General features: G+C 38.5%; 1 protein-coding gene across 12 annotated transcripts in view; it reads right to left on the reverse strand.

The window, feature by feature from the left end:
• MTMR2 (myotubularin related protein 2) overlaps nucleotides 1-12,560 on the reverse strand; it is a 92,398-nt gene that overhangs the window by 47,106 nt on the left and 32,732 nt on the right. For all 12 annotated transcript variants that reach the window (XM_070077037.2, XM_017343791.4, XM_089332998.1 and 9 more), the window contains one exon: nucleotides 10,015-10,120. Coding sequence is in view for 1 of the 12 variants with exons in the window: in XM_002708615.6 (XP_002708661.1) it covers nucleotides 10,015-10,120 (106 nt within the window). In the remaining 11 variants the exon portion in view is untranslated. The remainder of the gene's footprint in view (nucleotides 1-10,014; nucleotides 10,121-12,560) is intronic.

Below are 12,560 nucleotides of genomic sequence, written 5' to 3' on the forward strand. Positions count from 1 at the left end.
AATGAATTAAATTTTTGTGTGAGGTTGAAAACCAATTTTAAAAAAAATTTTAGGACATCTGCCATTCTGAGTATGTTCTGTATCCTGCTTCCCATGTTGGATCGTTCTCTCCTTTTTTAATTCTATCAGTTAGTATTAGCAGATATTAGTCTTGTTTATGTGATCCCTAAGACTCTTAATCCTATCATTATGATCAATTGTGAACTGAAACTGAACACTTTGGCTAGTGAGATGGCACTGGTACATGCCATCTTGATGGGATTGAATTGGAATCCCCTGGTGTCGCTCCCCGTCTTTGTGGAGGAACGACACAGGACCCTGCGCTGTTCTTTTGTCTGCTCGGCCCTTCCCGGGTTTGCTGCTGGTTCTTCCCGGGTTGGCTACCATCCCTTCCACCTCCATGGAAGGGCGGTTCCCCCTGCCACTTTCCCCACTTCCACGGGGGAGCGGCACACCGCCGGCCAGCTCTCTCGGGGGCTGCACAGGTGTTCCTTCAAATAGATGTTCCCCATGCATGTTGTCTCTCTCCTCCTTTATAGTCCTCTTCCACCAATCCCAACTCTGCTACCCACACGCCGAGTACGCTGCTCTCCTCCAATCAGGAGCAGGTCCTACAGTTTATTGGTTGAACTGGAGGCAGCTGTGTAGAAGTTGTTTCCTCCTCTCCCAGCGCCATATTGTGGGAGAGCAGATGCATAGAATAAGTCTTAATTCCAGTAACTTAGTCTAGTCCGAGTTACTCCCAGTTGCTCCCCACACCCTGGCACCTTTCTAACTCTACCATTTGGGGCAAATTCGATTGAGCATGTCCCAAATTGTACATCTCCTCCCTCTCTTATTCCCACTCTTATATTTAACAGGGATCACTTTTCAGTTAACTTTAAACACCTAAGAATAATTGTGTGTTAATTAAAGAGTTCAACCAATAGTATTAAGTAGAACAAAAAAAATACTGAAAGGGATAAAGTATTAAGTTGTTCATCAACAGTCAGGACAAGGGCTGATCAAGTCACTGTTTCTCATAGTGTCCATTTCACTTCAACAGGTTTCCTTTTTGATGCTCAGTTAGTTGTCACCGATCAGGGAGAACATGATATTTGTCCCTTTGGGACTGGCTTATTTCACTCAGCATCTCATAAATACAACATCAGGAACATATTGATTTTTCCCACCGTACCCACCCACCTTCTTCCTCCTCTCTCTCTCCTATTCCCGTTCTTATTTTTTACTAAGATCTATTTTCAATTAACTTTACACACATACAGTTCACTCTAGACTAAATAAAAATTCAACAAATAGTATGAAAAATATAACTGTTCCTCAACAGTAGGTACAAGGGCTGTTTAAAGTCACTGCATCTCAAAGTGTCAATGTCCCTTCCATAGATTACCTTTTAGGTGCTCTATTAGTTACCACAGATCAGGGAGAACATACGGCATTTGTCCTTTTGGAACTGGCTTATTTCAAAAAGTATGATGTTTTCCAGTTTATTTACTTTGTTGCAAATGACAGGATTTCACTTTTTTAATACTGCTCAGTATCCCATGGTGAACATATTCCATGATTCCTTTATGCAGTCTTCAATTGATGGACATTTTGGTTGATTCCATACCTTAGCTACTATGAATTAAGCTGCAATAAACACAGGGGTACAGATAATTCTTCCATATGCTGATTTCATTTCCCTTGTATAATTTCCTCTTAACACTGCTTTACTGTATCCTATAGGTTTTGATATGTTGTATTGTCATCTTCATTCATTTCAAGAAATTTTTTGACTTCTCTTTTGATTTCTTCTATGACCCACTGCTCATTCAGGAAAATACTGTTCAATCTCCATGTATTTTCATATGTTCTAGAGATTCCTGAGTTGTTAACTTCCAGCTGGATTCCGTTGTGGTCAGAGAAAATGCACGGTATGACTTTGATTTTTTTGAATTTACTGAGATTTTCTTTAAGGCCTGGCATGTGGTCTATGCTAGAGAAAGTTCCACACACAGGTGAGAAGAGTGTATATTCTGTAAATGCAGGATGAAAAGTTCTTAGATATCCATTAGCTCCATTTGGTCTATAGTGTCAATTAACTCTGTAATTTCCTTGCTGATTTTCTGACTCGTTGATCTGTCCATTGCTGAAAGTGGGGTACTGAAGTCCCCCATAACTAACAATAGCAAATTTAATATTACATATACTCTACTGAATTATTAAAAATTCGAATGCTTGGGGGAAATATCATGTTAGCGGATGTACTCTAGATAATAATCCAATGATAAGAATTAATACAATTATCTCTGGCTTTGGTTCATAAAGAAAACATCTATAACAAAACACAAATTTTTATAGGATAACCACATTTGCTTTATTTAAGCATGTTAAATATTATAAGACAAGGCAGATTGTTAAAAACAAATTACATGATATTATACCACACACACCTGAAACAAGGATGGGAGTAGGGATGTGGGTAAGGGTTGTTGCAGCAATTAAGGCACCACTTGGGATGCCCACATCCCATTACTGGAGAGGCTGATTCAACTCTTGGTTCTTGTGCGACCAATACAACTTCTTGCTAATGCATATTCTGGGATGCAGCTAAGGCATTTGGGTCCCTGCCACTCACATGAGAGGGTGGAGACCAGATGGAGCTCATGCTCTTGACTTTGGCCTGGCCCAGCCCTGACTGTTGCAGGCATTTGATGGAATGAAGCAGCTGGTAGAAGGTCACTCTCTATCTTTCAAATAAAATAAAGGGGCAAAAACTAAAAGACATAGACTACAATTCCATTTTAACATTTAATTCTGAATTGTAGACAAAACATTGGTTTGAGTGCCATATAACAAGCTTTTCACAAAGAAAAGTAAATGCTACACAGTTTGACTTTTGATTTATTTATTTGAAAGTCAGAGTTACAGGAGGAGAAGGGAGAGGGAAGAAAGGAGATGGAGAGGGAGAAGGAGGAAGAGGGGAAGGGATGGAGGGATGGAGGGAGGAAAGAAAGAAAGGAGGAAAGGAGGGAGGGAGGGAGGTAGAGAGAGAGGGAGAGAGGAAGAGAGGGAAAGATCTTTCATCCACTGGTTCACTCCCCAGATGGCCGCAACAGCCAGGACTAGGCCTAGCTGAAGCCAGAATGGAGGAGCTTCATCCACATCTTGCAGGTGGATGGCAGGTGCCCAAACACTTGAGCAGCTTCTGCTTTTCTCAGGCCATTAGCAGAGATCTGGATCGGAAGCAGAGCAGCTGTGACAAGAACAGGTGCTTGTTTGGAATGCCAGTGTTGCAGACAGACTTTAACCACTATGCTTCAACTCCACCCCCATAGTCTGACTTTTATTTTTCAATCACCACTATTTAAGGAATATACTTTAATTAAAGCCAACAAATCAAAAATTCTAACATATAGTGATATGAGATTTATTTTTTTAGTGAGTCTATCAAGTCAGTTCTTTATTTCTTTTTTTTTTTTTTTGACAGGTAGAGTTACAGACAGTGAGAGAGAGAGAGAGAGAGAGAGAAAGTCTTCCTTCTATTGGTTCACTCCCCAAATGGCCACTACCAACGGCACCACACCGCACTGATCTGAAGCCAGGAGCCAGGTGCTTCCTCCTGGTCTCCCATGTGGGTGCAGGGGCCCAAGTACTTGGTCCATCCTCCACTGCCCTCCCGGGCCACAGCAGAGAGCTGGATTGAAGAGGAGCAGCCGGGACTAGAACCTGGCACCACAGGCAGAGGATTAACCAAGTGAGCCATGACACCAGGCCCCTGGGGGCAGGCTATTTTATAAAGAGAAAAGGGTTCTGTTGGTTGGACGTGCAAGAGACTTAACCAGTGATAACTCTTCCTTGCAAAATCCCAAGGCATCACAGAGCAACACCTGGCCGACACAGGGAGCTCATGTGCCTATGTGCCTGGTCTCTCTCCCATCTTTTTTAAAGCTACCAGGATTCAGTCATGACTGCTCTATCCTATGGGCCTTATCTAATCTTAATCATTTCCAAAAGGCCCCAACTCTAAACACCATAATCAAATGACGTTTCCATCCTCTTAACAGTATTAACATATGACTCTGAGGAGTAAAACTCTCAGATATGTTTAGGAGCACAAACCACATTCAAACCATAGCAATGAGCAAATAAATCACAAATAAGTTTCTCAGATTCTTTATTTCACTCAGTGGCAAGCTTCAAAAATACATTCTTGTGAAAGGCCAATTTTAAAAATTATAAATTAATTTAACTTACATTATTAAAAATTCTATATAAAAGTTTTTAAAATAAAATAAGCTTTACTACAAGTGCAGAACAAATGAAAAAAAGATAAAAAAAAAACTCCACAATTAGTCACTGAGAAAAGTATAATTCAATTTACAAAAAAGCCTAAATTTGTGTTCAACTTTTCAGAAACACATCTACCAGATTATATTTTCTTTTTATTTTTCTTTGGATTATATTTAAATAATACTTTTATTTCATAATGAACAAGGCTAACAAACATAACACAAATAGAATTCCTCCTGAATAAATAAAAGTTCAGGATACCTAGACTAGTTCCAACCCCAGCCAATTTTCCAATCTGCCTTACTGATGCAGAGGCAACAAATCTTGTTTGAATACAAAAGCCTTAGTAGAAAAGACTTTCACATTAACTGTTAATCTGCTAAAATGCCCTCATTTCAGGAAAGTGCCATTGTATAGTACCTGTAGCAAGAAACCTGTGCAATTTCATTTAATATTTTTAATGAAATTGGACTAGCTTTTTACTGTTTTGCATTCTCTACACTTCTATCTGAAACTGTTCCTAAAGGATCTATAAAATGTTAAGGCTCAAGACAGGAATAAACAACGAGACTACATGGAGGACACAAAGCCTAGAGATTAACCAAATTCCAATCATCTGTGAATGATCATTTTCAAAACTACCCTCATCCCACAAGCAGGGCCAAACTACAGACAGTGGAAAAGCAACACAAAGCTGTCTGCAGTTAGTTTCACTTATAATTAACTAAAACACTATCACTTTATGGTTGATGGTATATACAATAAAAGTAAAACAACATCAATTAGCAAACCTGAAAGAGGGAATCAAATTTTATTATAAAAATCTATGCCTACCAAAAAAAATAATCATTCAACAAGAAAGTATTATTCAAATTCACTATTTCCACCTCAAAAAAATACTTAAAATATATTCCTTATTGATGAAGAATATCTCGCTTAGCATTGAAAAAGCTTAGCAGCAAAATCAGGGAGGACAAACTCTCTTCTGCTAAAGAGAAATATGATTGACCTGAAAAAAATTAAGGGCAATATGTAGCTGTATGCTTTTAAGTACATAATGTATTTCAGTTCTGAGTATTAGCCTTCTCATTTATCAAATGTCAATAATAAATCTGTCTCATAATTGTAACAAAAGTTATCAAAGAGTTATCAAAGAGATAAGGCATGTAAAAATGTGTATCATAGTAGTAGGCCAAATATTTTTTAGTCATTTCAAGCAAATCCTTCCACAAGCCCCATCCCCTCAAAAAAAAAAAAAGGAAAAAAATCACATACATTTGAAATTGGGATTCATTTCTGAAATGATACTAACATTTAGAGTAGTAATGTTACTCACTGAGCTCCTTCTCAAAGGTAAAAAAAAAAAAAAGACTAATTCAAATGAAGCTATATCTAACAATTAAGATTTCTTTAAAAATGAGAAAACAGGGTAAAAGGCAGCCTAAATATTTGAGTTTCCTTTTTATTTTGCTGCTCCTTTTTGTACTATACAATGGAAAGATAGTCAACCTTTGTTACCTAAAATCATCTTCTTAATTTAGCATTTCCCATTTGTCCATTCAGTTTAACAAAAACTCTCCAAAAGCCTTGGTCAGTTGTGAAAGATGCGGTATTAGTAAGGCACTAATGGCCGGCACCGTGGCTCACTAGGCTAATCCTCCACCTGTAGCGCCTGCACACCGGGTTCTATCCCAGTCAGGGCACCGGATTCTGTCCTGGTTGCCCTTCTTCCAGGCCAGCTCTCTGCTGTGGCCTGGGAGTGCAGTGGAGGATGGCCCAGGTCCTTGGGTCCTGCACCCTCATGGGAGACCAGGAGGAAGCACCTGGCTCCTGGCTTTGGATCAGCGCAGCACTGGCCGTAGTGGCCATGTGGGCGGTAAACCAATGGAAAAAGGAAGACCTTTCTCTCTCTCTCTCTCTCTCTCTGTTTCTCGCTAACTCTGCCTATCAATCAATAAATAAATAAATAAATAAGGCACCAATGCCAATACACAGTAACAATTCCTGCAGGAAAGAGTTCCTGTATAAATCCAATGGATTCCCTGTGTAATCTAGAGCTAACATAGTCATATAACCCAGGACACACTTGTGTGTAATGTTAAACTTGAAGGGACAACAGGCATAAAGAAAAACATGAAAGAAGATTTGACAGCCAGTGCCGGGGCTCACTAGGCTAATCCTCTGCCTGCGGCGCCGGCACCCTGGGTTCTAGTCCCGGTTGGGTCGCCGGATTCTGTCCCAGTTGCTCCTCTTCCAGTCCAGCTCTCTGCTGTGGCCCGGGAAGGCAGTGGAGGATGGCCCAGGTGCTTGGGCCCTGCACCCTCATGGGAGACCAGGAGGAAGCACCTTGCTCCTGGCTTCGGATCAGCGCGGCGCTGGCCGTAGTGGCCATGTGGGTAGTAAACCAACGGAAAAAGGAAGACCTTTCTCTGTGTGTGTGTGTGTGTGTGTGTGTCTCTAACTGTCTGTCCAAAAAAAAAAAAAAAAAATTGATTTGACAATTCAGAAGGAAAATGAAAGTACTCTGTAATGAGTTTTTATCATTTTTTTCACCAAAAAAATAAAAACAAAAGGATACCACCTAGTGCCCAGATCTCAGTTTCTAGTACCATTCTACATAAAAGGGACAAGGGCTCCTGGAAAAAAATGGAGGATGATTCTAGATTTGGAACAGGAAATACAGAGGATGAGCTTGGTGCATCTTGTAGTACCAGAAAGCAAGGTATTCAGAAAACACAATGCTGGCAATATGTCAAAGGGACACAAGATCTTAATGAAAGAAATCCCAATTTGGATTTAGCACAGTTTGAATAAAGTAGTTCTGAAGTGTAACAAAAAGTGTGAAGTAAATATGCACAAGTACTTAATAAAATAAGTGATGGAACAGATCAATAAACGAGGATAAACAAATCTCCAATGCAGAGGAATTCTGAAAAATGTATACAGATATTTCACCTTAGAGGAAGAAAAGCACAATTCTCTACTGCTTAAGTGTAGACTGTGAATAGCAATTTCTTTCCAGATAGCATAGAAAAAGAAGAGGAGAAAAACTATTTCACAGTGAGAAAACCTAACACTATCTCAACCAAGTGGTCTATGTTAAAATCTACAATGATAAATGATGTTGACAGTACGTACCTTTGGTATGTAATGAAAATGGCACTTTTTCTCTTCAACCTTCCTCCCCAAAACACATAACCCCAGTTTAACAATGGATAAAGCCCTGAGGAGTCTAAAAGATGCCTCACCACAAATCCTCAAACCTGACAGGGTCATCAAAAACAACACATGTCTAAGAAATTGACACAGACAAGAGGAGCCTATGGAGACATAACAACCAAACGTAAGGTAGTAAGGATTAAATCTGGGAACAAGAAGGATATTAGGTAAAAACTTAAGGATATCTGCAAAAATTGTGGAGTTTAGTTACTAATAATGTTTCAATATTGGTCCATTATATGTAATAAACATACCATTCTAATCAAATGTTAACGTTAGGGAAAACCAGACACAAAGTCAAGCATATAGAAACTCTTTGTAACTTTTCTATAAATCCAAAAGTGCTCCAAAATAAAAAGCTTCTCTAATGAAAAATAAGAAATAAATTACAAAATTTTACAATCAGATTACTATTACAGTGCTCATTTTGTGTGGGAAACCTAAGCCAGCTGCTCATTATTTGAGAGAAATACAGTGTCCTGAGGAAATGAAGGAGTCTGTCTACACTGCAGCTCTCTTTCATCCATCCACTTTCGGCATCCTGCAGTATACTGCAGTTGACAAGTGTCCAAGTAAGCAGTGTAAACTTCTCTTTGTAAGATTACACAAATAGCTTAAGAAACTTCAGATAACAAACAGCAGGCAGAATACAGTATTAACAATGAAAGCACAGACAATCAGCAAAGTGATATTTCTTCAGTGTGAATCCTTTATCAATCATTATGAGGACAGAAACAATATGTCTTTAATAAGATTTGACCAAAAGCAAGCCCACAAAAATTTCATTTTCAGCTTTTCATTACTATAATGAAGTACTTAACATAGGGTTCCTAAGAAGGAAGGGGCTTATTTCAGCTTATGGTTTTGCGGGTTTAAATGCAAGATCAGGACTCCATCATTCCAGCATTCTGGTGAAGCCATGCGATGGCAATGGCTGAGCATATGCAGAGCAATGACCAAACAGCAAGTCAGGAACAAGACAGAGTAGCTACCAGACCCAACTCAGCTTTTACAACCAACCTCTTGTGAGAACTACTTTCTAAATGCACACCCTTAATGAGCTGAGGACCTCCCCTTAGGCCACTTCCCAAACACTGTAACCGGATTAAGTCTCTAGCCTCCTAGCACCACCAACCCACAACTTTGGATTTAAACGCCTGCATTAATTTGGTAGGCAAATCCTATTTAAACCATAGCAAAGCCTATAGATCATTAATGGATTTTTAATCAATGTAATTAATAACCAAAAATTTATATACATGAAATGTATGTTTTTAAGTAGTAACAAATTAAGGAGCGGCAACAATGATTTTATATCCACTATTAACAATGAACCTTGCACTAAATCTATGTCATGTTTCAGGATAATAACTAACAATATTATAGTCTTCATAATTAGCACATCATGTATTCACATTATGAACAAAAGGCTTTGTAACTTTTAGTGATATTTAATATCATGCTATACTCAATCTAGTATTTTATAAAATACCATAAAAGATAATGACAAATATGCAGAAGCCCTTACAGCTTAGATTTTTTTGAATTGTTTTGAAATAGATGAAAAAATATACTTTCTTGATATATGCTCAGTAAAAATTATCTCATCAACGATAACAGTGTTTTAGTTAAAACTGGCTAAGTATAACTACTGAGAAAGTAGTCACGTCATGAGCGAAAAAAAGATTCTTAGGTGCTCTCTTCTGTATGAGTATACAAGAAGACAGCTCTCTCTGAATCAGAAAGTGACTCTTCACCAGACACCAGATCTGCCAGCACTTGATCCTGAACTTCCCAGTTTCCAGAACCATGAAAATGAATGTTCATTGCTTAAAAAAATTATGAAGTAAATCAAAGGTTAATAGCACACATGAAATTCATTTACTCTACTACTTCATAATGGTTGTAGAAAAGCAAGTGAATCCAGAAACATACAAAGTACTACAGAAAACACTGCTGATGTGGTTAATCTTATAGAAATAGGCCTTTATAAACAGAGGAAGATTTACAAATTATAATGAGACATATAAGAACTAGCACACAGTGTGTAAGTTATTTTGCTCCAGAGCTAAACTGCATGGACAGGAACACTGATAAAAAAAATGTATTACCTATGAGATCCTGGATACATTACTAATTCTCTAATTGAATTACTCCTACTTTGTAGGGAGGATTCCAAGGGATAACTCACATGCAGTACTTAGAACAAGGCTTGGCACACAGTAAGTACCCAATAAATGCCAGCATTAATCACCACTATTATTGGAGTAATCAAGAAAATTATTTATTCTACAAAGAAATTCATTAATTACCTTTTGGCAAAGCACTTAAAAATGACCAATCTTAAAAAAGAAGTACAGGTTTCTCTTTTACAATTAAGTATGTATTCCAAATTTGCTGGCCTGTTCCGGGATGTATCATAAAAACTAAGGTTTTTGAGAATATTCCATTAATATTTCATGTGGGCTACAAATACCTAACAGAAAGTACTTCTTCAGAACTTATAAACAAGATACATACCTTCAAATCAGGAGAGAAGTTTTCTGCAGAAGTTGAAATGGAATCTGATGATACAACAGAAGCTGATTTTGTATGCACTGAATTCTCTGACTGAGAAGTAGAGGCACTGCAAAATACAAAAAGCACAGTATGTTTGAAAAAACAGAGCTATAAAAACCAATTTCGGATACTTCATTTCTTTTTTCTTTTCTTTTTCTATTTGACAGGTAGAGTTACAGACAGTGAGAGAGAGAGAGAGACAGAGAAAGGTCTTCCTTCCGTTGATTCACTCCCCAAAGGGACACCACAGCCGGTGCTGTGCCGATTGGATACTTTATTTCTAACTCCATTGTTAACTGAAACTTCCATTTATTCTCCAAATACTAATGAATGTCAAAATCCCTATCGCTGAAGGGTTAAGTATTTTTACTACCCAAATTCCCTCTGAACAGACTCTCCCAGACTCATGAACAGTCTCAGGCTAATTTCTTTTTGTTACTCATCCATCTATTCATCCATCCAAAAAATATTCATAAAGTAGCCTAATATGTAAAACCAATATGCCAGGCACCATGATTTAGGGATAAATATAAGACGACTCCTCATGTTCAATGAAGCTTATTAGATTCTTCTTGCAGAGACATGCAAGTAAATAAATGGCGCAATGTGGTAATGAACACACATACACTCACCTCATGTATAGCTATGGGAGTTTAATAGAAAAGGAAGTTCAGGGAACATCACACAGGACTAATATCTGAGCTGAGTCTTAAAAGACAGGAAATTATCAGGCTGCAAACAAATAAAAGAATTCCAAAAACAACCAAAAAGCTCTGCAAAAACATACAAGTATTAAGGTGTGTAGAATATTTGAGAAGCTATAAATATTTCAACAAGGCTGGATATGCAAAAGAGCAGAAGATGAGAATGGAAAGACAAACCTATCTTTGTAACTCATAACTTTCCACATCAAATTCTCTACTTATTTTTTACCTTTTTAAGTAGCATGCAGAAATTGCACATTCTCTGGGATATAATGTGACATTCCAATACATATACCAGTATACAATATGTACTGATCAATCAGGAAATTCACATTTCCATCTCGCCATTACCACCCAATGTTTAAAGTATTTGAAATACTCCTTCCCAGCTATTCATAAACATATATTATAAGTCATCACAAACTATAGTCCCTTCAATATGCTACAGAGCACTAGAAAAAATTCCTTCCCCCATTTAATTGTATTTTGGTATCTGTTGTCCAATACAGCTCAACTCACTCCACCTTCCCAAGTTCTAGCAATCACATCCATATTCATGGATTTTTTTTTTTTTTTGAGATTTCACATATGAGACAGAACATGTGGTATTTGTCATCATCTGTTTGAAAAACAATGGGGATATGCATTTGGCCTACTGATTAAGCTGCCAATATCCTATGCCAGAGTGGCTGAGTTCAAGTCCCTGCTCTGCTCCCAATTCCATCTTCCTACAAAGGTGATAGACGGGTCCATGCTACCCACGTGGGAGACCCGGATTAGGCTCCCTGCTCTTTTGGGCTGGCCCAGCTCTAGCTGTTGCAGGCATTTGGGGAGTGAGCCAAAAGTTGGGTTTCCTGTCTGTGTCCCCCTGTCCCTCAAATAAATAAATGCTGTCTTATAAAAAAATTATTATATCCCATCATTTGCAGCAAGATGAGACTGCAGTACATCACGTTAATTGAAGTAAGTTATACACAGAAACACAAATTCTATACTTTTAACAAGCCGGCCTTGGGTATGTACTTCTGTCATTATACTAAGTAGCCACATTCTTTTTTTTTTTTTTTTTTTTTGGCAGGCAGAGTGGACAGTGAGAGAGAGAGACAGAGAGAAAGGTCCTCCTTCAGCCGTTGGTTCGCCCTCCAATGGTCGCCGCGGCCGGCGCACCGCGCTGATCCGAAGCCAGGAGCCAGGTGCTTCTCCTGGTCTCCCATGGGGTGCAGGGCCCAAGCACTTGGGCCGTCCTCCACTGCACTCCCGGGCCACAGCAGAGAGCTGGCCTGGAAGGGGGACAACCGGGACAGAATCCGGCACCCCGACCGGGACTAGAACCCGGTGTGCCGGCGCCGCAAGGTGGAGGATTAGCCTAGTGAGCCGCGGCGCCGGCCAGTAGTCACATTCTATAGCTTCATTTTCTTAAATTCCTACAGAACTAGTAATACCTGATCACATACTGCTTTTTATTACTTATTGATTTCAAATATATATATTTTTGTGTCATCAATTAAATTTTACATGCCCCCAGGGCAAGGATTATAATCTTTATTTTTTTGTTTTCTGTAACATCTATTTTAGTGAGTATATATGCTGTTAACAAGTGCTGTTTGTTAAACTGCTACAAACTTAATAACTGATATCATTTCCTTTTCTCAGTAAAAGGAAATCAAAATTATTTAAGGTAAGAAAAACCAATGATGGAAAAACCTGACACTGAATTGAGGTTTAACATTCAGATTAAAATAGGTATTTTTCTAAATCTCCTTTCCCAACACATTAGAAGTTTTCCTTATACCAAAAGTCAAA

This window comes from Oryctolagus cuniculus, chromosome 1 (assembly GCF_051225735.1).
Source record: "Oryctolagus cuniculus isolate XC-2025 breed Fujian yellow rabbit chromosome 1, ASM5122573v1, whole genome shotgun sequence".
Lineage (NCBI taxonomy): Eukaryota > Metazoa > Chordata > Mammalia > Lagomorpha > Leporidae > Oryctolagus > Oryctolagus cuniculus.